The following is a 26729-nucleotide window of genomic DNA, read 5'->3' as shown; positions in this document are numbered from 1 at the left end:
TCACGAGGTTAAGATCCAATATTGAAGAGACAAATCTCACTTCAGTTCGAGGTTTTCGTTCTCTATCTCCGACGGCTTTTTCTGGTAGTTTGTGATCGATGATTTGTATTCGTATGGTACATTGTTTTCGAATTTTTTTTCGTTTCTGAATAATTAGTTTAATTCTAACAGTGCTTTTAGGTTTCGTTTCAGGATTTGATGGATTCTAACAGTGCTTTAGTAAAGGTTTCCCATTTACATTATGTGTTTCTTTCACTCTATATACTTCATTCCTTTCATTTTTGTTCTTCAGATTTCTCTATCAGTCCAAAGAAAAGTCGGAAACTTGAAAGTGTTGTTCCACGTAAGACTCATTATCTTATCGAGTATCTCCCGTGCTTATTCTGGAAATAAGTAAACAACTCTCTCCATTCTCAAACTTTAAAAATGACTTTTCTGAGGGTTTATACTCTTTGACTGCATTTAATTCTGATGGAAGAGTTTGCATTTCTATTTTTCAGCCTCCTTGTGACAATCCTAATGGATACGAGCTTGCCTCAGAATGTTGGACCCCTATCCATAGTTCCATAAGGTAAAGTGTTTCATTCATTCATTAATTTTTCCCATTTAGCTTCAGTACACTGGTAATATGTTGCTAGCTTATACACTGCATTACTTATACACTGCATTTTGTCGCTAGCTTCTCAAGTATTCTTGGCATTTATGATTTGGTTGTCTAGAGCCTTTTCATCCGTAGTGTTTGAACTTTCTTTGATTAGATCATGAGAGAAGAAAACTGAGAAAGAAAGAGGTTAATGATGTTGGATATACAGGATGCAGGTAGAAAGCATTGTTTTGAGTTTCTAATGTGACCAGTTGATTTTGAGTTTCTAATGTGACCAGTTGATTTTGAGTTTCTAATCCGACAATCGTATCATATCAATGTTCTCAGGTCCCAATGACGAGTGAAGTCACCAGAGAATGTGGAAAGCTGCAAAGAAATGGCGAGAGACGATAGAGCAAACATTGATAACATATGCTATCGATGCTATTAAAGAGTATAGGTTTACTACAGTAATAAACATCTCTTGTATGTTGTTATAACTTATAAGATTGTATCCATGCTACTAGAAATTTTTATACAGAGTTACATTTCTTATAAAACGATATCATGTTTGAATATCTGACTTTTATATTGATTAATATTTTTGATGATTTTTTATTTATAATTTTCATGTATTAAAAAACATAAATTAGAATATAATATAATCAAATAATCACTGCACATACGTCGGTTGCATGAGTGACGCTAATCACAGACTTGCGCATATTAAAGTTACAATAAAATGACGTTAAATATATGAAAACCGACGCAAATACTCTAACGTTAAACCAAACGTCAGTTCTATAACCGAAGTTATTAATTTTAGTGTCGGGTCGTGAGAAGTCGGTTTCCAAACCAACGCCAATATATTGGAGTCATTAGACAACCGACGTTAACTATGAATATAAATGACGTAACTTACCCAGTGGCGGAGCCAGAAAATCTATCCACCAAGGTCATATTTTTTTAAGCAGAAAAAATAATAGTTAAAACCATAAAATTGTCATTACAACTACAAAAGATGCACTCGACGTTCACTCATATCTTGAAATCGTCTTATCACTGATTCGTTTGTGATAGTGTTAAGTATCTGTTTTTCAATAAAACAAACAAGACAATCACTTAAAAATACATCACCAATACGATTACGCAATGTCGTCTCACAAAAGTCATTGCAGAGAAACATCGTTCGACGGTTGCAGTTGCAACAGGAAGAATCAGAGATAGCTTTAGAAGACGATATACCAAAGGATGTGAAATATGTTTTCTTGTCTCCACCATCACACGTGCAAGATCACTAAGACTCTTTAAATCTGTAAACCTTTCATCTCTTTGCACATTGTCAAGATATATCTCAAGTTGCAGATCAAGAGATTTACGCTCCATAAAACTAAAATCTTCTGGATAAAATTCAGCCAATCTCATGAGCAATGACTTATAAAACTGCCGAAAAGAATCTATTGGACTCAAGGATGATATGCAAACAAGTAGTTCAGAATTTACCTCATCAAAACCATCATTAAACTCTTGAAGTTGCATATCTAAGACATTGTAGAAACAGTCCACCTTATAGTGATGCAAGTTGGTTAGGCCGGTCTTTTTCCTTGGTCTTCTTGAGTCAACAAAATCTTCCTCCATTATGACCAGCCCAATGTCACTTTGCTCACATAATGAACTGATTTTAGCCATAAAGCATCCCATCCATCATCTCTAAGCTTTTGCAACTGACTTTTAGTTGATTCCACCAATGAAATAGCATTCAAGATATCTTGGTTTTTTCTTTGTAAAGCCTTTGATAAACTTTCAGTGAGACCCATAACAAACAGCATCAAGTGTAGATAGAAAACAAAATCAAAGGTGTGAAAATACTTGAGAATTCCATATGCTTGTTGTCTTTTGGTGGAGTCTGTGCATTCATCCTGGATATACTCAAGAACTTTAACTACATAAGAAAACAGCTCAACAAGTCGCAGTAAAGTCTTATAATGTGAACCCCAACGAGTATTTCCAGGCCTTTGAAGAGAAATTTCTTGATTCAACCCAGTTCCAGTCTTAATTTCACCATTGTTAATCCCTTCTTCCACTATTTTTCTGTAGTTTTCCCGGATCATATCTTTTATCTTGCAAGAAGCTCCAACCACATTCAACAAAACAGAAATCATGTCAAAAAATTCTCCAACTTCAAAATGCTTTTTCGCTACTGCCATGACAACTAGTTGTAGTTGATGAGCAAAACAATGAACATAATAAGCTGAGCTGCTTTCTTTCAAAACCAATGATCTTAGTCCATTGAATTCTCCTTTCATATTACTAGCTCCATCATATCCTTGTCCTCTCACCTTTTTCATACTCAATCCATACATTGCAAACAAAGAATCAATAGCACACTTCAAAGATAAAGAAGATGTCTCCTTCACATGAATAACACCAACAAATCTTTCTTTGACTATCCCATACTTATCAACAAAGCGAAAAACCACTGCCATTTGCTCTTTGTATGATACATCAGTAGATTCATCTACCAGCAAACCAAAGACATCATTATCAATTTCTTCAATAATAGATTTAGTTACCTCTTCCGCAAAGCAATGCACAATGTCCTTTTGAATTGGAGGAGATGTCATCTGATTGTTTTTAGGAGCATTATTCAAGACAACTTTTTTTACAACCTCATTTTGACCAGCGGTATACTTCAGAAGCTCTAAGAAATTACCTCTATTAGCTGACTCATCTGACTCATCATGATCACGAAATGGTAATCCTTGATGTAACAAATGTCTAGAAACATCAATGGAAGCATTCAGTCGAATTATGTAATCATTCTTCACAACATCGCTCTGTTTATGAAGAGCATGTTTGATAGACTGACCTTGCCTCATCAAATACTCACATTTTCTTTTGGCATTGTTGTGAAAACTATTCACATCAGATCCCACATGTTGATTCAACCCTGCAACCCCTTATTCCAACCACAAAAACCAGTTGATACAAAGCAATCACTCCCACCTTGATTTTGAGCTTGATCTCTGAATAAGTAACAACACAAACAAAAAGCTTTATCGTTCTCCACACTATATTCCAACCAATCACCATACATATCAAACCACTTTAGATTACAACGTCGAAGCACCCCTCCAATTGCTGTTTGTTTAAAACGGTGACCACGAGGTTGACAAGGTCCTCTAATCAAATATTTGCGCCGTACTTCATCTCTTTGATTAGGATGATAGCTTATAATTCTTTTCCTCTTCGCTGGATCCCAGGGCAAATCATCCAAATCAATATCATCAGACGGTGGAGTCTTCCTTTTCACGACGAAGCGATCCATTTTGTTTATTGTTTCCTACACACAAAAGTCAAAATCATATAAGAGTGAGCTGTGAGCATGTGAAGATCATGGACGATTAACACAAACAGAGCTATCAAAATCATATAAACTATAAAGAGTGACAGTTAACACCAACAGATAGGTAAATTTAATAAATTCGAAACTAAAACAAAGCAAAATCACAATTTTTTTGACATTAACACAAACAGAGCTTAAGAAATTTATTTTTAATAATAGACAGTATTGAACTTAGTTAAGCAAATTTAATATACAAAAAGTTTATATTCAAGTACCTGGAAATCTAATCTTAGAAGTTATAACTCTTGAGTTTTGGAACAAAGAAGAAGAAAACTCATATACAATATCTGAAATTTGAAAAAGAACAAAGAAGAAGAAGCTGAACAGTTGTTTTTCGTTTTTAGGAGGCTCACGTAGGTAGACAAAAAAAAAGACAAAATATTAGATGGGCTCTTAAACAATTCTATATTTACTAAAATTAGTTGGGCTCAATATTTCATACGGAAAACCTTAAACTTAAAGCCTTATTGTGTTTTAATATTTCACGTGGGTTAATTATAACGTTGGACAAAATTTTATCTGGATCAATTTTGTTATTGCATAAGGGTCATTTTTTTTTTTCATAAAAATTCAACTAATTTTTAAAATTTAATTGACCCTGGTAATGGTTCACTGCCTCCGCCCATGGTAACTTACCGTGTTTTTTGTAGTGCATATCCAACATGCATCACTTTGCCTACCAATGACTTTGAGGGTTTCAATAGAAACTCCATCTATTTGTCTGATCGAGAGAACATAAATGAGATCTCTATCTTCAATCTCGAAACAAAGAAGATGAAGCGATTGCACAACTTTGATTTTAATTGTTCTTCTTCTCGATGGTTCTTACCAAGTTTCACATCTACAAGATGATTTCAACTTTCTGCTTCACTATGTTGTTTTTTCGCTAATGACTAATGATAGACGTGCGCTGGTATTTTATTTGTTATGTGTACAAAATGATATGCACAAGATTTAATATTTTGTGCAACAATATTAACTTACCAAATAAGAGATATTCGATTTAATGTATTTCTATTTTTAAATGAATTAAAATCTTTTGAGAATATTTGTTGTTAGGTTGAAGATAAATTAGTTTTACTTATTGTTTTTTTTGTGTAATTTTTTAAAGATTAACTTTGTAAATAAATTTTTAAATAATAATAATTATAATCATAACTTGGTTAATATAGATATGTGGCAATGAAATCCTAGATTTAGGTTGTAATCAGACGCCACTTCTGCCCTTCTACGGCAAGACAAAGCATTCAATCGTCTCTCTCTTTCAATTTGCCATACAATATGGAGAAAGGGCAGAACCCTACTTCTCATAAGCGTCTCAGACGAGATACACCAAATTCCTGGTCGGAGCTTCCTCTAGACCTCTTGACTTCAGTGTTCGAACGCCTCACCGTTGCTAATTTCCGACGAGCTAAATCCGTCTGTTCGTCTTGGCACTCAATTCGAGACAATACGTGCCCAATCAGTTCCCTTGGCTGGTTCTCTTCCCCAAAGACAACAACGACAACAACTCATGCACGTTGTTCAATCCCGAGGAGAAACACAAACTTTACAAAACGAAAGATCTTGGTGAAATTTTTGCAAAGAGTGTTTATATGGCAACCTATGGAAGCTGGCTCCTTATGCGAGATCCACGATTTAATCTCTATATTTTGAATCTATTCACTTACGAGGGGATCAGTCTACCTCCTGTGGAGTCACAACTTGGAATGATAAAGATCGAGCGAACCGTAGATGATGGTTTTCACGTTTCACCCGATCACAACGGTAGGGAGTTCAACCGTAGAGGTATTCCTATACGAACCCCTGTGTTTTGGATCGACGAGAAAACCAAAGATTACGTAGTTATATGGGGATTTGGAATGTGGTGTGTGGTTTATGCCAAGAAAGGAGATACCTCGTGGAATCAGATCCCCGAACTTTCAAATTGTTTTGACATGGTTTACAAGGATCACAAGCTTTACTTCTCTAGCTCTGGCTACGAATGTGAACTCAGAATCTTTGATCTCTCAAGAGAGGTTCCGCAACAAACCTTTCAAGGTTGTGTCATTATGCGACTCTTATTAAAACAACGTCGTCTTAAACCCTACAGAACTGTCAATACAAAACTTGTAGTCACAGTAAATGGAGATGTCCTCAAGGTTGACAAAATATGGGACCGTAACACCAGCATCTGCAGATTCTTCGACATCTGGAAGGCTCATTCATCAGGGTCCTTCAAGATGTATGAAAAAGTTGTTACGTTGGGCGACGAGGCATTGCTTTGGGATCTAGGTATCACTGTTCTCGCGAATGACACTGGACTACTCAAAAGAAATTGCATCTATTTCAGTGGTAGTCATGGAAAGATCATTAATGATAAATTTATCTACGACCTCGAGACTGAGAAGATGGATCCAGTGCATAAATTCGATTGTTCTCCAGCTCAACTCTCTAGTGCTCGATGGTTCTTACCAAATTTCACACAAACTTGATTGATTTTTCAACTTTCTTCTTCTCTAATGAATGATGATGATGTGTTGGTTTTTCAGTTAAAAGTTATATGCTTAATTAATTCGATGAGCTTTTGTTTTGGAGTCTCATTGATTCTTTTATAGGGGGATAAATAAAAATGTGCTGCTCTTGTACTGTTCTCCAAACATATGTTATCGTATCGGTTACGTATGTAATCTTAGATACAAACCAAATTTCATAATATTTTCATTCGACATCACGTTTGTTTAGGTTCAATCTAATTATCTTATACATAAAAAAAAATGGTTAAATTATTTCATTTTTTACTGTTTTACGCAAAACCAAAACTTTATAATTGGGATTTTTGAAACTAAAAATCTAAAATGCCTAACAGAAAATAAAAGGATAATAAATAAATAAAAATTGCGTAGTAATATATACGCTGGTTGAATGGGCCGATCAAGCCTATAGAAAAACCTGAACTAATGCATTCCCTAGGTTTTAGGTTCGAGTAAGACGTGACGTGACGGGTGTGCTAAGAGAAAAACATTCAATCATGGAGGAGAAGCATAACCCTAATTCTCATAAGCGTCTTAGACGACGAGATACATGCCGTTCCTGGTCGGAGATTCCTTTAGATATCTTGTTTCTGTGTTGGAACGCCTCAACTCTCCTAATTTCGAACGAGCTAAATCCGTATGTTTGTCTTGGTACTCTGCTTCAAGACAATGCGTGCCCAACCCCAAGTATCACATCTCTTGGCTGATTCCCTTCCCCAAAGACAGAAACAACAATTCACGCACGTTGTTCAATCCCGAGGAAAAACAAAAACGTTACAACACGCAAGATCTTGGCGTCGGATTTGCAAATAGTGTTTGTATAGCAACTTGTGGAAGTTGGCTCCTAATGCAAGATCCTCTGATACAATGCTGCATTGTTAATCTATTTACCCGTGAGAGGAGAGATCTGCCGTCTCTGGAGTCCCAACTTGGCATGCTAAAGGTTGAACGAATCATAGATGAGAGGTTTCGCATTTCACACGATACTGTCAGAGTCAAGAGCAATGGTATGATTATAAAATCCCCTGCGTTTTGGATTGACGAGAAAACCAAAGATCATATAGTTTTTTGGGGACTTAGAGATTGGTGTGTGGTTTATGCCAAGAAAGGGGACACCTCGTGGAATCAAATCCCCAACACTTCATATTGTTCTGACATGGTTTACAAGGATCACAAGCTTTACTTCCTAAACAGTGATGGTGGTTTCAAAATCTTAGATTTTTCTGATGAGATTCCACAACGAATCTTAAAACGTGGTATGTTTCGTAGTAGATTAGAGATGGCTCGTCGTCCTTCACGAAATAATAAGTTAGGAGGCCGTCTGTGGCTGTGCCGTCGTGTGGAATCAACTGATTATTGGGTTTTTTCTGATCCAAAACTTGTAGTCACAATAAGAGGAGATGTCCTAAAGGTCATTATGAAACAGCATAATATGTCTAAAGAATGGTCCTTCAGCGTCACCAACATTTATAAATCATCAGGGAAGATCAAGAAATATAAACGAGTTGATTCTTTGGGCGACGAGGCAATGCTTTTGGATCTAGGCATCACTGTGCCCTCCTGTGAAATTGATGGACTCAATGGCAACTCCATCTATTTCAGTGGCTGTCGTGGACGACCGAAGACAAATGGTATCTTTATCTTCAGTCTCGAGACAAAGAAGTTGGAGCAACTGCACAAATATGATTGTTTATCTCTAAAGCTTGATGGTTCTTAGTTCTTAGTTCTTACCAAGTTTCACGCAGACATGATTAATCTCAACATATTAACCTCTTTAATATGTGTTTTTCTCTATAACTAATGCTGATGGCGCTCTGTTTTTTTTATAAGTTTTTATCTTCAATTCACAAATGTTAAACTACACAATAAACTAGCAAAATGATCTTTGGCTATAAGTTTCTCTTTATAAAGAACATTATTATTTTCTTGGTTTTAACATGTTTCTATTATTCGACTTAATTTTATCAAAATCACTACTTGCAAAAGCGCAAAACTAACGAGATTAGAGAGACGATAGACTTGACTATTGAAGAATCGCAATTTAATCATGTATTTGTGGAACTTGGTAAGAACCACCTTCGAGCACTAGAGAGTTTAACTGAGGAACAATCGAATTGTGTGGGAGTGGGAGTGGCTGTGGCACCATCTTCTCTGTCTTGTAACTGAAAATAAATACATCACGTGTGTTATTCTCATGACTACCAATGAAATCTATTGAAGAGCATTGTCTTCTCTCCCAAAAAGTATTGTCTTGTCTCCCAAATAATCAATTTGTTTCATATTTCTTAAAGAAATCCATGAATGAACCTTGTAGAACCTGGAAGGAACAGATTCTTGAATCCTGTTTTTGTGATTACTAGTTTTTCTGTAACTCACAATATTTTCAGATGCATCCACCTTGGAAGGTTTTGTTGTGAAACCCTCCCAAGAAAATTTCGAAGCTTTCAAAAGTATAACTATAAAAAACCTTAGATTACGTCAACATGAAACCAACCCATCATGATAAACTATGGAGAAAAAGTAGTTAACAAAATAATATTTAAAAAGCCATCGAGATCTTAATTTACATGATATATTTATAATCAAATACGATAATCTACCTGAATGAATCCCACACACACATCGTACTAAACAGCAAAAAGTAACAACAGGAATTAAGAACAATAAAAATGGACCCTCGAGACTATGTATTAAGAGGATCTCTTTCGATAAAAATGAAACACTTTTACAAGATTACTAGTATATTACAAATAAACAAAAATAAAGTCAATAAACTTTCTTAACAAAGAGATTACGAAAGCCAAATAAACCATTAGGATTAGGATTAGGATTACTAGCATTGACGTTGTTGTTATTATTGTTGTCACTCCCAATGATGTTACTATTACCACCACCACCACTCTCGTCGGTTCTGCAGCTTAACCGGCTCCGATAACCAATGCACATAGGCACGTTCAAGTTCAAGACTTTTGCTTTATTGCTCTCAATTACCGTTTTACCCCTACGTGTCTCGGTAATTTCCCTTTTACCCACTACCCGACCCATCGTCGGTTCGGGTACAGTTTTCCCAACCGGAGCTCCTCCTCCTCCTCCTCCACCTCCACGCCGGACTTGCCAAACCGGACTGCTCCGGCCAAGATGCACGCCGTTACGACCGGGACTACTCGGCCACTTCCTCGACTTGGATTCACCGGTGGAGTTGCTACGTGAACACGGCGCGCTGCTGACTTTCCGGGTCGTCGGAGCTCCGAACGACATTCTGGGTCGGGTCACGTTGTTCCCAGCGGATCTACTTCTTGAGAAGGGCCAAATGTTGATGTTGAGCTCCGCTCCAGAACCCGAACCCGAACCAGGACCCGACCCGGTTTTCTTCTTCTCCTTCTTACTCTCCTTCACTTTCTCTTTCTTCCCCGGCGGTTTGGTTTCGCTCTTCCTGAAAATATCTCTCCACCGCTTCGAAACCGTCGTCTCTCGGGTCAGCTCAGATCCTAAACCGGGTTCAAGTTCCGGTTTTTCCTCTGTATTAACCAAAGCAGCAGGAGAAGGAGAAGGAGACGGATCCGGGTCGCATTCCGAGATATTCGGGTCGGATGGAAGCTCAGATTTGACAGAGAGAAGATGAAGAGGCAAAAGAACGCCGTCGTGGAAAAGCTCGTCGGCGGAGAGGAGATCTGAGTCGTCAGGTTGAGGAAACGAAGAGTTGGTAAGACGCCAGAACTCGAACTCAGGTGGGTTAGAGTCGCAGCTGCTTCTACGACGTTGGCTACCGCAAGGAGAAAGAGTCTCTGGTGGTGGTATACTACGTATGCTCGTCGGACTATCCATTGTTCCAAGAAAGAGAGAGAGACTTTGGAAGGTTGAAGAAGAAGAAGAAGAAGAAGATAATAAATTAATGGAATGTTAAAGAGAGAGAGAGAGATGATGAGCAGGTGTGTGTGTAAGTGTGACACCCATATATATTTTTTTGCAGACTCGTACATTAACTACGCAATATTTTGTACCTTATTTTGTTTTTCTTTTTTATTTTTTTTGGATTGCTTGTTTTATTATGTTAAAATAGGAAAAATATCTCTAACTGATCATTTTAATTTTATTTATTAGACCGACGTGGATATTTAACTTTATTTCCTTTTTTAAACCTTTTTTATTACACAATAATGTGATTTTATCTCTATGTTCAAAACACATGATGATCATATGCATCAATTGTAAGTTTGTAACTATCTCTAGTTATGGTTTGTATTAAAAACATGATCTAATTTGTTGTGTAAATAATCTTTGCTGGTTAAATTTTCACCATCTATATTAACATTTTTAAAGTACATTAATGCGTTTTAGTTTTGTTTATTTAAAAAGTTATTTACAATATTAACCACTAAAAATTTCCAAAACTAACACTACTCCAGATTTTGTTTCCTAAATATTTTACATTTCATTTCAATTAAAAAAAATAACAACAATCAATATGGAAATAGAAACTATCATATATTTAACCATACATTATGTTGTGTTTTGAAGATATTCTATATCTGAATCATTCGTAAACAAAGAAAAAAATGTTGTAAAACGAGAGGATTCAAAGTGTAGAATCTATTCTTATTCTTATTCATGAATGACTTGAGGTTACATCTATATAGTGTAGGGTACAAAACCGACTAGGAAATAGAATAGGGTTGATGGGCCTATGGCCGATGGGCCGTAAACACTAAACACATAAGGATCACATATGGCCGGTTATGGAGTCCACTATCCAGTGCTTTACAACACCCCCCATTGGATAACATAACCGTGCCAATGCTAAGGGATCGATGCAATACGCTTGGGGGTGCTGTCTCATTAAAACCTTACCAGGAAAACCCAGTGGGAAAAAACCATGGTGAAGGAAAAAGAGTACAACACGCATTGCTCCCACTGTTCTAAGCATCACTCTAAGTCCTTAAGCCTCCGCATTCCAATCTAGTGCATGAGCTTCTTGAACTTTGTTGTCGGTAATGCCTTAGTGAAGAGATTGGTCGAGTTGTCGCATGATTGCACTTTTGTAGTTCGTGTGTGAAGAAGAACTTCGGTAGGATGTGCTTTGTCTGATCTCCCTTGATGTAACCTTCCTTGAGCTGTGCGATACAGGTCGTATTGTCTTCATCGAGTACGGTTGGCTCTTTGTCTTCGATCATACCGCAATTTGCCCTGATGTGTTGAGTCATCGACCGCAACCATACACTTTCTCGTCCGGCTTCATAAATTGCTAGGATTTCCGCATGGTTAGACGAAGTGGCCACAATACTTTGCTTCATAGAACACCACGAGATCGCCGTACCACCGTGTGTAAATACGTAACCTGTTTGAGACTTACCATTATGTGGATCGGATAGATAACCTGCATCAGCAAAACCAACTAAACCTTCTTTGTTATAGTTAGTATAATATAAACCAAAATCTATCGTCCCTTGTAGGTAACGCAATATATGTTTAACACCGTTCCAGTGCCTTTTAGTCGGACAAGAACTAAATCTTGCTAGGAGGTTCACGGCAAAACATATGTCCGGTCTAGTGTGGCTAGTCAAGAACATTAACTCTCCTATAGCACTGAGGTATGGCACTTCAGGTCCGAGAACTTCTTCATCGGCCTTCTTTGAACCAAATAGATCTTTATCCAAATCTAAGCTTCTAACAACCATTGGGCTAGTCAATGGGTGAGCTTGGTCCATTTTCAACCTCTTGAGTACCTATTCTGTGTATGCCTTTTGATGCACAAGGATTCCATTATTAATGTACTCAAGCTGTAATCCCAAACAGAATTTTGTCTTGCCTAGGTCTTTCATTTCAAATTCTTTCCTTAGATATTTGACTGTTTGGGCGATTTCCCCAGAGGTCCCAAGGATGTTTAAATCATCCACATAAACTGCTATAATTACAAACCCTTTGTTTGCAAACTTCTTTATAAATATACATGGACTGATTGGGTCATTCTTATAGCCTTCTTTAGCTAAATATTCACTTAACCTGTTATACCACATTCGACCACTCTGTTTCAGTCCATAAAGGGATTTGTTCAGCCTAATGCAACACTGTTCTCGAGAACCACTCTTATCTTTGAGCTCAAAACCCTCTGGTAATCTCATATATATTTCATTATCCAGTGGACCATATAATTATGCAGTTACAACATCCATTAACCGCAAATCTAGTTTTTCTCTTATAGCCAGACTTATTAAGTACCTAAAAGTTGTTGCATCCATCACAGGGGAGTATGTCTCCTCATAGTCTATTCCTGGTCTTTGAGAGAATCCTTGTGCTACAAGTCGTGCTTTGTATCTCACGATTTCATTCTTCTCATTTCTCTTCCTTACAAAGACCCACTTATGTCCAACTGGCTTTATTTGAGGTGTTGTCCTTAAGATCGGATCAAACACACTTCTCTTCTTTAAAGAGTTTAACTCCACGTCAATGGCCTCTTTCCACTTTAGCCAATCTTTACTTTGAGTGCACTCTAATATAGATGTGGGTTCATGATCCTCATTTATCTCAAGTGCTACCTTGTATGCAAATATTTCATCGATGTCGACATCTTTACGGTTCCATTGAATTCCAGACATGATATAATTTATTGAGATCTCATTATTATCAATACCTTCAGGTCCTTGAGGTTCAGCATCCCAAACCTCATTTGGTACCTTAGGATTTGCCGCGGCTATGTCTGTATTTTCTGTAATTCCCTTAACCTCGGTCTGTTTTGCACCTTTAGACTTTCGAGGGTTCTTATCTTTGGAACCTAATGGTCTACCTCATTTCAAATGTGGCTTAGACTCTGTAGCAACTTGATTATTGTGTTCCTTCTGAACATCAATACGTACTGGTGCATTACAATCTGGTATGTACGATTTTGTTACTCTCTTTGGGTCAGCAAGGGAATCTGGCAATTATATAGCTAGCTTTTGCAAATGTATAATTTTCTGGACCTCTGCATCACAGGCTAGACTCCGAGGATCTTGCCAATTCAAGGATGTTTGATTCCATGTTAATTCTTTAACCAGCTTGTTAGTCTCTAAACCCAACATAGGGAATTCAGATTCTGTAAATTGACAGTCCGCGTATCTAGCCTTAAATAAATCTCTTGTGGTTGGCTCAAGATACTTTATAATGGTGGGAAACTCATATCCAACATATATTCCCATCCTCCTTTGAGGTCCCATCTTAGTTCTCTGTGGTGGAGCAATAGGTACATAAACGGCACAACCAAATGTTTTGAGATGGGATATGTCTGGCTCATGACCCGTTAATAATTGGGATGGTGAATATTTGTGTTCACTAGATGGCCTGATGCGTATAAGTTCTGCTGCATGTAAAACTGCGTGTCGCCAAGCCGACACAGGAAGCTTCGATCTCATTAGCAATGGTCGAGCAATCAATTGTATTCGTTTAATGAAGGATTCAGCTAATCCGTTTTGTGTATGGACATCTGCCACAGCATGTTCCACACTCATCCCCATGGACATACATTAATCATTAAACGCTTGGGATGTAAATTCACCAGCATTGTCTAGACATATAGTCTTAAGTGGAAAATCTGGAAAATGTGCTCTTAGTCTTATAATTTGAGCTAACATCCTAGCAAATGCTAGGTTTCTTGTGGATAACAAGCAAATGTGTGACCATATGGTTGATGCATCGATCATAACCATAAAATATCTAAACGTCCCACAAGGTGGGTGTATTGGTCCACATATATCATCTTGTATCCTTTCCAGAAAATTTAAAGTCTCTTTATGGACTTTGGCTGTTGATGGTCGTATGATAAGTTTCCCTTGTGCACATGCTACACACGTGAGATTTTTAGGGATAACTTTTCTCTCTTTAAGGTTGTGCCCATTTGAACTTTTAATCAGTTTACGCATCATGTTCGTACCTGAATGGCCAAGCCGGTCATGCCATAGAGTGAACTGTTCATTGAAAATTTTGTGCTTTGCCAAGTTAGTTTCTATCATGTTAATCTTAGCATGGTATAGACCAGTGGCTAGTGCAGGTATAGTCTCTAGGACTTTCTTATGTCCATTTACAATTTCGGTAATGTATAGAAATTCTTTGCTACCTTCACCCTTTGTTTCAATATGATAACCATTCAACCGAATGTCGCTCAATAAGCTTCTCTTAGAGCTGGGTGAGTACAAGGCATCACTCAATTCAATATGTATGCCATTAGGTAATAATATATGAGCTTGGCCGTAGCCTTCTATTAAGTTTGCTATACCCGCAATTGTACTAACATTGACACTTTTCATTATGAGGTTTATGAAATATCTTTTGTCCTTCAATATTGTGTGGCTGGATCCACTGTCCACCACTAGGACACTCATATCCTCGGTCATTTCTATAATGACAATAATTTTGTTTTAAATTTTAATAAAACAAGCAAATAAATATTGAAATAAAATCATTGAATTTAAACCAAAATAATTATCCAATACATTACCATAAAATCATAAATTTAAACCAAAATAAAGCCGAAATTTAGTCATCATCTTTAAGGCAATCAGAAGTCTCATATGCTAGTGAATCATCATTCTCTTGGTCGAAGTCATNATAAGTTTCCCTTGTGCACATGCTACACACGTGAGATTTTTAGGGATAACTTTTCTCTCTTTAAGGTTGTGCCCATTTGAACTTTTAATCAGTTTACGCATCATGTTCGTACCTGAATGGCCAAGCCGGTCATGCCATAGAGTGAACTGTTCATTGAAAATTTTGTGCTTTGCCAAGTTAGTTTCTATCATGTTAATCTTAGCATGGTATAGACCAGTGGCTAGTGCAGGTATAGTCTCTAGGACTTTCTTATGTCCATTTACAATTTCGGTAATGTATAGAAATTCTTTGCTACCTTCACCCTTTGTTTCAATATGATAACCATTCAACCGAATGTCGCTCAATAAGCTTCTCTTAGAGCTGGGTGAGTACAAGGCATCACTCAATTCAATATGTATGCCATTAGGTAATAATATATGAGCTTGGCCGTAGCCTTCTATTAAGTTTGCTATACCCGCAATTGTACTAACATTGACACTTTTCATTATGAGGTTTATGAAATATCTTTTGTCCTTCAATATTGTGTGGCTGGATCCACTGTCCACCACTAGTACACTCATATCCTCGGTCATTTCTATAATGACAATAATTTTGTTTTAAACTTTAATAAAACAAGCAAATAAATATTGAAATAAAATCATTGAATTTAAACCAAAATAATTATCCAATACATTACCATAAAATCATAAATTTAAACCAAAATAAAGCCGAAATTTAGTCATCATCTTTAAGGCAATCAGAAGTCTCATATGCTAGTGAATCATCATTCTCTTGGTCGAAGTCATCTTCACCATCGAGATGCACATAGTTGGCTTCTGGGTTCTTCTTCAAGACTTCTTGATATGCATCAATAAGATGCCTAGGTGTTCTGCAATTCTTGGCCCAATGGTTGGACATACAACATCGGTGACAAACAGATTTAGCCTTGTTTTCTGGTTTAAAGGACCCATGGCCCCTACCACCACATCCGCGGCCTCCACGGCCATTACCGTCAAAGCGGCTAGCCTGGAATTGCCCATGACCACCACGTCCTCTGCCACCACGGCCACGGCCATAATGTCTTTCTCTGTGGACATAGTTGGTCTCTTTGGGTTCCTTAGGCTCATTCGGATTTTGCTTTACCACATCCACCTTGTGTGCTTCTGGTAATGGGGCTGTACCAGGAGGTCTCATAGCATTGTTCATCAACAACAATTCATTGTTCTGCTCAGCTAGCAGTAGACACGAGATTAGGTCCTCATAGGTTTCAAAACCCTTTTCTCGGTATTGTTGTTGAAGCAATACGTTGTTAGGGCTAAAAGTAGACAAAGTCTTCTCTAGTAGCTCTTTCTTGTTGACCTTAGTACCACACAACCTAAGGAGTGAGACAATCCTAAAAGCTCTGAGTTATACTCATCCACGGATTTGTAATCCTGGATCCTTAGGTTTTTCCAATCAAATTGAGCTTTTGGTAGGAGCACCGTCTTTTGGTGTCCGTATCTGCGTTTAAGCTATGTCCAAAGGTCAAGAGGATCTTCTATGATGAGGTACTGGTTCTTAAGACTCTCAGCAAGGTGATGGCGCATATGCATAATGGCCTTGTACTTTTGTTTGTTAGATGGTTCAAAACCTTCCTCAATGCACTCAAATAAGTCCTTGGACTTTAGCATGATCTTAGTGTCCAATGCCCATTGCAGGTAGTTGTCTCCACAAGCATTCAAAGCAGCATAGTCTAGGTTGTTAAGCCTTGCCATCTGCATAAAACAGAAATAGACAACCGATCATTAGCATGCGGTGTTTGAGACCGAACCATGCAATCAATTAATAGGTCATGCGGTATTTAAGACCGAACAATGCCTTAGACCATGCGGTATTTAAGACCGAACCATGCCTTGCCTTTCACTTAAAATTTTGTGGTTTAATTCATGCATGCAAGACAAGAAATCTAGATAGATAATAACATGCAACAATTTCCTTTTTCTTAACTAGTTTTGAGTTTTAGAAATTTTCTTTTTTTTTTTCTTAACTTAGATAACAACAAAATATTCCTTAAATTTTAGGATAATAATTATAATTAATTTAGAAGTTATCTAATTTATTTCTCTATGCAAACATAGAATAATTCCGATTTTAATGTTTTAGTTTTAGGGTTTGAATTTCTCAAACACCTAAATCGATTTTAATTCTTAGAATCATTAGATTAAATTTTCTTTTAAGTTAGCAAAATTTCCTACTCCTAATAGGAACTAGGTTCGAAATTTAGCAACCCTAAAACAAGTCTACCAAATTCGATTTTAGGGTTCATGCATCAATAAACAATTTATGCAATAACCGATTTTATACTTATGATGCATGCAATAAACAAACAAGCAACAAACAATCCATGACAAGCAAATCCGATTTCAGGGTTATAGAAATCATAGCTTCTAACCTTTGTTAGTTTGTGCAGTTGCAGGATTTTAGGGTTCAATAGTTTTAGATTCAAGTTCGATTATATGGTCCCATAAGTTTCGATATTACCTTAACACCTAAAGGGGTCTGACCGGTTTTGATCTGGGAGCTAAAGACCTCAGATATCTCTCACGAACCTCGAACTTGGATGGACCACGAACCTTGAACAGAACCGCAAACAGCTTTCCCACAAACAGATCTTGAACCGCTCCTTGCACCGCTCACGGACTGCACTCACCCCGGAACCGCGAACCAACCTCGAACTAGTTTCGGATGGAACTTGATCACGAGCACAGGTTTGCTCGTGAATAGGAGTTAGTTTCGAACAAAGAGGAGAAAGATGGCGGTTTAGGGTTTTGGTGGAAGAAGAAGGATGAACGGCGGCGGCTAGGGTTTTAGGGTTTTACTCAGCTGGATCTTTAGAAACGATCGTGCTGATAACGTGTTGTAAAACGAGAGGATTCAAAGTGTAGAATCTCTTCTTATTCTTATTCATGAATGACTTGAGGTTACATATATATAGTGTAGGGTACAAAACCGACTAGGAAATAGAATAGGGCCGATGGGCCGTAAACACTAAACACATAAGGATCACATGTGGCCGGTTATGGAGTCCACTATCCAGTGCTTTACAACAAAAAAACAATTTGATTCCCATTTTGTTTTCCAAAATCTGTGACCTTTGATTCTTAACGTAAGAAAAACTTTGATTGACAATTATTTAAATATTATAATTAACATATATAAAATTTTTAATTATTACGAATATGTAAAAATAAAAAATTTTAAAATACTATATAATGTGGTTATATAGTAGATGAGTTATAAAGAGAACATGTTGAAATTAAGAAAATATTATTAAACTTGTGTTAACACGGGTTAAATCCTCATTTAATTATTTATCAACATTGCTAATATTAGAATATTTGACATAAAATCAAGTTGATTTAACTAAGATTGTATAAAATAATTAAATCATCAGGAAAAATGTGACTTAATCACAGCGTATAATTACTGTATGTATTTAGATCCCTTATTTTTTGTTATAATAATTAAAAATCAAAATAGAATCTCAAACACTAAACAAAACAAACTAAATATAACAAACAAATGGTCATGAAGTGTATTACGGGTTAAAAAATAATATAAATATTTAGCCGCACAACAACTAGAAAATTTAGTTATTCCTCTAATTACAAAACATTCAATATTTAACGAATAGATACAACATAAAATATAAATTATATGCCCGCGGTGTACCGCGGGTTAAAATCTAGTTAGTAGTAATAAATCTTCAGCACACTAGACTAGAGTAGAAAGCTTTATGTCTCTCCTCTCCATCTATATAGTATATACCACCCAACTCATTAACTCTCCTCACCAAACTTGATTTTTAAGCAAATATATAATACCCCTATATGAATCACACTTTCCATTTTTCAAGGGACAACCTATAACCCAAATTATAGGTATTAAGATGTAAAATGCCAACTTCTTTAATCATAATCCAACTCCATGATAAGCCTCTTCTAGCAAAATTATCTAAATATAGGTTTTATTTGTTAAATAAATTACATATATGTGGGAGGCAGAGCCGTGCAGACGTTATAGAAAAATAAACCTTCGCCTGTAGCATCCAATTTTGGGAAAAAATTAAGGGCATATATTTATAATATTTATTACTCCTATTAAGTTTATTCCTAATAAAAACTATATACTTTTACAAATTATATACGAAGATGGGCTTATACTTTATATGTTACAACGTTGAAAACTCAAATATATAGAGAATTTAGAATCAAAATATGGGTTCATTTATAATTTGGTTTTAAACATGAGCTTATACCATGTTAATTAATTAATTAAAAAGAATCAGACAAACTAGTTAAACAGTAAGAATTATAATAGATTTTTGCCTGTTTTTTTTCGTCGTTAATCTTGATCTTTTGATTATAATATAAAATAATACAGTCATTATTAACTTTTATGTCAATGTTTTTTTCATCAAATTATTTTTGTCAAAGTGTTAAATTAAAACTAATTAATGGTCTAATTTCTATTTCTATGTACTTTGTTTTGGTTAGATGTTTTTCACCCCAATATTTTTTAGAATCACAAGTAATCATCGTAATTGGTAATCTTATTATTAATAGAAAGTTTGGTTAAGAACTATTTGTTTTAATTTGTTTGTTTATTTCTTTATTTATTTTTATTATAATGATAATGGTGTTTATTTTGTAGACATTTTTGTTTTGGTTACATCCAATTATTTTATTTTTCATCGTTTGTGGTATTTATTAACCTTCGCACGGCTCTGGTGGGAGGGAGGCATAAGAATGAGACGAAGAGAATATAAATTCCACTCGACTTTATTCGTGGAGCCCCTCGAAACTTGATAATTTTTTCGATTTCTTGGTGAATGTTTCCCGAGAAAATAGCAAAAAGTAACAAAGAATAAAAATCTTTAATAAAAATCGAAGTTGGTTGACCCTTTTCCATGTTTAAAATCTTCTCCGGTTATCATACCTCTCAACCCAAAAGTCATTTCATCTTACATTTTCGTCTTAGTTATTATTTTCTTACAAACACATAATTTTGTTTACTTTTTATAAGAATATGATGATGTCATTGTGATGTTGGTGATATCAAAGTTTTAAAAAACTTCAAAGTTTATATAATTATTTGTCCATCATGTGATTTTTCAATCATTACTTTAATTTGACGAACGAACCACATTCCTCGACCGCATTTCATGGAAAATAAGATAGCACATACTTGAGGGTTTTACACTTTTACTTAAGGGTTATGTAACTTATGTTTAATGGTAGTTGTAGAAACAACCACCAAGTCACCGACGTACACGCAGGCTAATCCAATACTTGTGTACAAACCCTTTGTCTTGGTATCAAGTTTTCTACTCGTTTAGTTTCCAAATAAAAAACGACAAAATCAGTGTTTTGACTTTCGATTGATCATTTACAATATGAATATAGTTAAATCGTTTCGTAAAGTGGTTTTATTAGGAGGCCAGACCTAGAAATTAGAAAATCAATAAACATGAGAAAGTCGACAATTAATTATTTACAGTACACTTTGTCTTTTAAAAAAAAATATTTTTACATTTTTTAATTTTATATGGATATTTCTAAAAAAATCTTATTATTAATGTTGATATTTTCTCTATACATACATTCACGAATAGTTTTATTCCTTTGTTCTGTTATGTTCTTTTGTCTTTGCTAAATTATTTGTGGTTTTTTGCTTTCCCATTTGTCAACCTTGCCAAGTTATGCTATGTTTACGACACCAATAAATAAATAAATATATAGTCCTAAAGTACATATTAAAAAAACAAATGAGTGATAAAAAAAGGAGCCAGAAGGGGTAAACGGGCCAAAACGAGGCCCATTAATAGAAGAAGGGGACATGATTCAATGGAACCCCACACGTATTAAACGCTTTTTGAACGTATTGTTTAGCCTTTTCTGCTCGAGCATTACGGTTGCACTTTGCAACCCGTGCCTGTCCATATAACCTGTTTTAGAATATTATTATCTTCATTTTTGTATAATAATACACTAAGATGTTGAAGAAGAAGAAGAAAATCTGAAACCTACTTTATTTGAGTTGAAAGTAACATCTAGAATCGTCAATAATTTTCAATTTTAATAATCTGATAAAAAGGAATAATAGAAATGGTGAAGAAAAAATAAGAACAGAAATAGCATATAGATTTGTTGGTTGGTTTGTGTTTGGAAAACAGACATAGATAATGTAAGGCCATGTGACGACGGATAGGCATTATCTCTCACACTCATTTAATGTCATAGGGTCCTCCTGATTACGAAATGTCGTAAACGCCCCCAACCCCTCTCCTCTCGTCTGCACGCTACTCCGACGTTACATAGATTTGGTATTTGAGGTTTTCACATCTCCCCCCATCCGTACAGTACAGTGCCTCCATGTTACGATAGACTTGTGATCATATTTAATCAGCTATTTAGTTGGCTTTTCATTAATGACACAAGATTTTTAATTAACATCATTACAAAGTTTCTAATAGGAGCTGAACTTATGAATTGTTCATAGATAACAAAGTTTTGGTATGTTCAAATCCCTTAGCCAATGTATTTTTCAACGTTCTATGATATTATTTCTGAATTGGATGATTGATAAATGTTAAAACGAACTAAAATTTTGACGACGACGGTCCATGATTATAAACAGCATGTCTATGGATTTTTGTCAACGAATTATATCTATATATTTTTTTCTTCAAACTAATCACAAATCTAAGGATATGGTTGAATGTTATTTTGGTACTATGTTATTGGCCATTTTATATATAATATACGTACTCATCTCCACAAATACATTTCTTTATTATTCGTTTATATTTGTATCTCAATTCAGATTCAGATGTCTATGCATTTTATATATACGTTCACTTTCAAATTAATTAGCAAACACAAAATCTTCACTTTGCTTTTATTAAGTTAAATATTATGATCTATTCATCATAAGGCTTTTTTTGTTCTGTTTTTAACTTCACTGCTCATTATAGAGAATATACGTAACATAACTCATAACATTCATCATAACGTAGGTTAGATTAGTGTTGAATTGCTAAAAATGTGAGGTAGGGTTGGGAGGAGTGTCCAAACTTCAAGTAGTGCTACAAAAAAGTCGATCATTGACAAAGAAATATCATAAATTTTTTATTTATCTACGTGAACATCACGTGGATCATTCTCTTCAATTAGGCGACTATTCCATAATACCAAAGAATATAATAAAGTATCCCCTTGCAAACAAAATAACGTGTACAACCTCAAAAAAAAAAATTAAAGATGGTTTCGAAATAAATAATAAATCTCAATAATTCAGCTAAATGATCCGAACCATAGGATAGCATGTGATACTGATACTACGACAGTCACGTCACATTTTCTTCTATGAAAGAAACTATACCTTAGTTGATAAAGTTGGTACAGTAAAATCAGGTCTTTTATTAAATTTTAACTCATTTTGTATTTTTATTATCTTTCGTAAATTTAAAATGTATTATTATCAGATTCACGTCCTTATTTTTGTCAGTATATATATGGACGGTTTCTTATTTTAAATATATTACATCTCACTCAAATGGACGCATATAAAAATCACTAAATATTACATTTTTTTTTTTTCACGTTCGTTCTTATCTCAAACTTTTCATTGGTTATAAATTTTCAAAGTTCTAGATAATTTTGTTTTCCACAAAGTAGAGTTTATCATTATCTCTAATCACTTCAATACTGTCAATCTCAGCTCCATCTTCATTCGTCACCATCGTCTCACTTCCATCAAACCCAAACTTCTCTCCTGTTTTTATGCACATGCCACACAACAAAACCAAAAAAATAACACAAATCGAACCCGGTAAGTGTAATTAATCAAAACCGGTCCAAGACCAGAACCCTAAACCGTAAGTTGGTGTAATATTTGTGTGTACCTGCAATTTTCTTGAGGTCATCAAGTGAAGGAGGAAGAAGAACAAGTTTCCCAGCTTCATTGCAACTTTGTTCTCTCCTCTCCAATGGATGTCCTCTGTATATACTCACTCTTCCTCGTTCTTCCTCTTCTTCTCCCACGACTCTTAACTTCTCCAATGGTGTGAACAACTCACCATGCGTGTTCACACCAACTACATCTGCACCATTCATCGTCAGGAGATTCACCATATCCATTTGATTCTCCTCCATAGCGACCTGTAAAGCTGTGAAGCCATGGTGGTCCTCTGTATCTACATTAAGCCCCTGCTTTAGTAGAGCCTTCATTACTTCTACATTGTTCTGTTTCACTGCCTCACATAGAAGATCTCCAGCTATGTGTGGGTCAGATATAGCTGCGAAATGATAGAGGATTCTGAATATCGCATAATGCTTCGTTGTGATTGCTTCCCATAGAGCCGTGTTACCATTCACATCTGCAAATATCTTTTGCTTAAAACATATCTAGAAAACATAAAACATAACACTTCTTGATGAGTATGATGTGTTTACCTCTTATGTGAATGTTGCATCCGTGCTTTAGGAGTACTAAAACACAATCTTCATATCCTCTTGAAGCTGCTATATGCTGAAACAGGAATATAAGACGACGAGTTAATGGCTCTGATGATGATGAGTACAACTTTGAAATGGTTTTTAGTGAAAAGCAAAAATGTTACCAATGGAGTTTTTCCTTTAACATCTGTAATGTCAGGGCTTAACTTAGCCTTAAGAAGCTCATCAAGAAGAGCTGCATTGCCTGTGGTCACAACAGCGATAAGATTTGAGGCAATGTTCGGGGGAACAACAGCACCGTTGTTTTCTCCATTTTGTTGTGTCATTAGATCACCAATGTCTATATCACCCAGCTTTTTGTGATGCTGCAGGAAGTTCTTGAGCACTGTGGCATTGTCTTGTTGTTTAATCTGCATTGTCTCGATAAGGAACGATGTTTTGAGCCGGAGAAGCTGCGACAGAGACTTAGTTTGAAAAGTGTAGCTTTGTGGTCTGCAACAAAGTGCTCCAACTTCTCCAAATATGTCTCCACATCGTAGAGTGCCTAAAACAGACTCTCTCTCCATCTCTGAGTCTATGATCTCAACTTCTCCTGACACTATTATGTAAACATCATCGGGTGCTTCGTTCTGCATTATCACATCCTCTCTTGGTGGTATATACTCAGCCTTCATTTTTGAAACCTAATCACCACCAATACACATGTTCAGAGACAACACTCTTGATTTAATATGGTGTATATACCAAATCATGTCAGCAAAATTAGCTCACCAAGAGAAGAAGTATTTCTCTTGAGACACCTTTGAAGAGGTAAACTTTTTCCACAGATGGAAGAAAAAGATGTTGACAAATGCTTTTGTAGATAGATTTTGGGAGCTGATCAATAAGATGTTGCTGGTTCAAGCTCTCTGCTTTGAATCTTAAACACATGTAAGCCAATATCTGATCTTTCAATCTTGGAGGCAATCTGTTTCTGTTAACAAAGTTTGACGCTGCTTCGATGCTATTCCTCTGCACCACCAACAACATAAAGAAGACCTTACTTAAGAAATACAAAGAGAAACAGAACAAAGCTTTGAGACACTCACAAATTCCATGGTACGACGAGTTCCTTCCACGACCAAATTAGTCATGTTACCAATAAGGTAAGCAGTGAGGCCAAGATTGAATAACATGTAGACAATAATGAAGACCATCTCAATAGTGTTGCTTGCATGGAGATCTCCGTATCCCACAGTGGTCATTGTTGTGATAGACCAATATATAGCTGCAATGTATCTGATGGCAAGACTTGTCTCTGTGAAATTGGGGATTGCGTCAGTCCATGTCTTTCCTTGGTGTTGATACCTGTCTGCTATTAGGTAATAACTGCATCCCGCACAATGCACTAGAAACAATGTCACCTGTAAAACACTCAAACTTCATCATGTTCTGCAACTACAACATCTATATATATATATATATATATATATATGTGATCTTGTTCTTTCACTTAAGATTTTCTTTACTCACGGATAAAAGTCTAAGGCAACGAATCCAGAAATAGCTGTATCTTATGTCCTTCTCGAGTCTGAAACAACACGAAGGATATGATATTTTTGTCACTTTCTTAACAACAGTTTTGGTCAGAGACATGAAATGGATTCATAGGGAATAATAAGTATACCTAGTGAAGAGGTGTTTGACGCGTCGAAGTCGCCAAAATCTAAGTAACCCCAAGAGATTACAGGTGAGATTCCACTTGGCTGTGCCAGTGATTAAGTATCCAATTGCGTCAAATGGTATAGTTGAAGCAACATCCATCAAGAACCATGTTGAAAGGTACCTTTAATGAGATATTAAAATAGCATTTTAGCCAAAACTAACACATTTATTTTTAAAAGCTCTCTTTTTACCGAATATATTTATAAGTGGAATCTTTATGTTCTTTCCATAAACAGAAATCTATCTAACTGATGATGAAAATAAAAGAATCACATGGTGTGGGCACAGTAGTCACCTAAAAACCTTGTCCTCTTCCACTTAGAAAAGAAGTTATCATATCTTTTATTGGAGTAAAGATCAAATCCCAAAAGGTGAAAAGAAAGATAATTAATGAACAACAATTATGCTGACCTCACTGCAATCTGTTTAGGTTCACGGACAAGAAGCTGTGTTCTTTGGTCTATGTAAGCAACGAAGAACGTCAAGACAATGTCAACAGAGAAGAACAAGTCTACGATGTTGTCCGCGATACAAAGATTCCTCTTTGGTGAGAAATTCAGAAATGCGACTTCAAAAGGGTAAACCCATGCAGAGTATGCCACCAAAAGCACCATGAAAAATTCCCAGCACCTGAGACAGCCACACATAATCACTAGTTACCAACTTGTTTACGTTTCCCCTTGAAGGTAAACAAGATCATATAGCTAATGCATTATCACTAATTCAAGCATATACTTATATGTCTCTGAGAATCTCATAAACACAAGAATCATTTAACTTCCATTGACTCAGTTGTTTTGTTGTGTCATACAAGAATGTGTTCTTGTCAGGTATCACATGGTGTTCTGTTTCATAGAAAAAATGAATATGTATGGTACCTGTATCTTGAGTCCATGGGTGAGATGATCCATCCACTAGACCTGATGTGATTCTGGTTATAGCTAGCAACACCAAGTGGAGGAAGAATAAGCTTTGAAAGATTGTTCAAGCTGAGAGAAGAAGCATCGTAGTCTTCTTCTCTCCCTTTTCCTCGATGCTGATGAAGACGCCGGAGCTTCATGTCTGAAGATAAGTTGCAGTGAGTTGCTGCATACTTGAGGTCCATTATATTTGTCCTGAAAACAAAAGTTAGCACTAAGAACAATAAAGAGAGAAAGAGAAAGAGAGGTTTTAGTAGATGATATAATTATTGCAATGAAGAGGGAGTTTGTGGTTTGTATGGTGCAAACCGTACGTGGTGGTGGTGGTCCTATTTTGTTAAGATTGAAGTGAAATAAGGGGAAGCTTTTGTGGGGGACACAAGTTTTGTTTTTAGAGGGATCCAACACAATCAATAAGGCAAAAAAAAAAAAATTGATTGATTTTTATGTTTTGGCGATAAGGTATTGAAATGTGAAAGTTGGGGCCCCAAAAGGTTGAGTAAGAGAATTATATGACCAAACGTGGCATTAAGAAGCTTTACTTAAGGG

At 36.0% G+C, this 26729-nt stretch overlaps 5 protein-coding genes across 5 annotated transcripts; 2 read left to right on the top strand and 3 right to left on the bottom strand.

Moving 5' to 3' along the window:
* On the bottom strand, positions 2221–3911 carry LOC104727847 (zinc finger MYM-type protein 1-like). The gene is made up of 2 exons (XM_019231820.1): positions 3632–3911; positions 2221–3542 (listed from the first exon to the last, which is right to left on the bottom strand). The coding sequence occupies exons 1-2, from the start codon at positions 3909–3911 to the stop codon at positions 2221–2223; spliced, it is 1602 nt and encodes a 533-aa protein (XP_019087365.1).
* Positions 5271–6467, top strand: LOC104727845 (putative F-box protein At4g22180). The gene is given in 3 exon segments (XM_019232608.1): positions 5271–5427; positions 5430–6448; positions 6450–6467. Coding segments are annotated over 3 exon segments (1194 nt in total).
* On the top strand, positions 7053–8219 carry LOC104727844 (probable F-box protein At4g22165). Its single transcript, XM_019231819.1, has one exon. The coding sequence runs from the start codon at positions 7053–7055 to the stop codon at positions 8217–8219; it is 1167 nt and encodes a 388-aa protein (XP_019087364.1).
* Positions 9055–10435, bottom strand: LOC104727843. Its single transcript, XM_019231655.1, has one exon. The coding sequence runs from the start codon at positions 10325–10327 to the stop codon at positions 9269–9271; it is 1059 nt and encodes a 352-aa protein (XP_019087200.1). The 5' UTR covers positions 10328–10435; the 3' UTR covers positions 9055–9268.
* LOC104722816 (potassium channel AKT2/3) lies at positions 22647–26461 on the bottom strand. The gene is made up of 10 exons (XM_010441056.2): positions 26139–26461; positions 25672–25890; positions 25223–25381; positions 25069–25126; positions 24645–24959; positions 24328–24567; positions 23721–24239; positions 23554–23629; positions 23004–23477; positions 22647–22873 (listed from the first exon to the last, which is right to left on the bottom strand). The coding sequence occupies exons 1-10, from the start codon at positions 26363–26365 to the stop codon at positions 22749–22751; spliced, it is 2412 nt and encodes an 803-aa protein (XP_010439358.1). The 5' UTR covers positions 26366–26461; the 3' UTR covers positions 22647–22748.

The sequence above is a fragment of the Camelina sativa genome, chromosome 11 (assembly GCF_000633955.1).
Source record: "Camelina sativa cultivar DH55 chromosome 11, Cs, whole genome shotgun sequence".
NCBI lineage: Eukaryota > Viridiplantae > Streptophyta > Magnoliopsida > Brassicales > Brassicaceae > Camelina > Camelina sativa.
The sequence above is the reverse complement of the archived record's forward strand: the minus strand, read 5'-3'. Positions and strand labels throughout refer to the sequence as shown.

What these genes read in the sequence shown, in the direction of transcription:
- LOC104727847 (XM_019231820.1), bottom strand. Translation starts at nt 3,911, where the DNA reads ATGGATCGCTTCGTCGTGAAAAGGAAGACTCCACCGTCTGATGATATT. An exon ending in GGAGAACGATAAAGCTTTTT is followed by an intron (nt 3,543 to 3,631) that starts GTTTGTGTTGTT and finishes GGTTGGAATAAG; the next exon opens with GGGTTGCAGGGTTGAATCAA.
- LOC104727844 (XM_019231819.1), top strand. Translation starts at nt 7,053, where the DNA reads ATGCCGTTCCTGGTCGGAGATTCCTTTAGATATCTTGTTTCTGTGTTG.
- LOC104727843 (XM_019231655.1), bottom strand. Translation starts at nt 10,327, where the DNA reads ATGGATAGTCCGACGAGCATACGTAGTATACCACCACCAGAGACTCTT.
- LOC104722816 (XM_010441056.2), bottom strand. Translation starts at nt 26,365, where the DNA reads ATGGACCTCAAGTATGCAGCAACTCACTGCAACTTATCTTCAGACATG. An exon ending in CCCATGGACTCAAGATACAG is followed by an intron (nt 25,891 to 26,138) that starts GTACCATACATA and finishes TGGCTGTCTCAG; the next exon opens with GTGCTGGGAATTTTTCATGG. An exon ending in ATGCAACATTCACATAAGAG is followed by an intron (nt 23,478 to 23,553) that starts GTAAACACATCA and finishes AGATATTTGCAG; the next exon opens with ATGTGAATGGTAACACGGCT.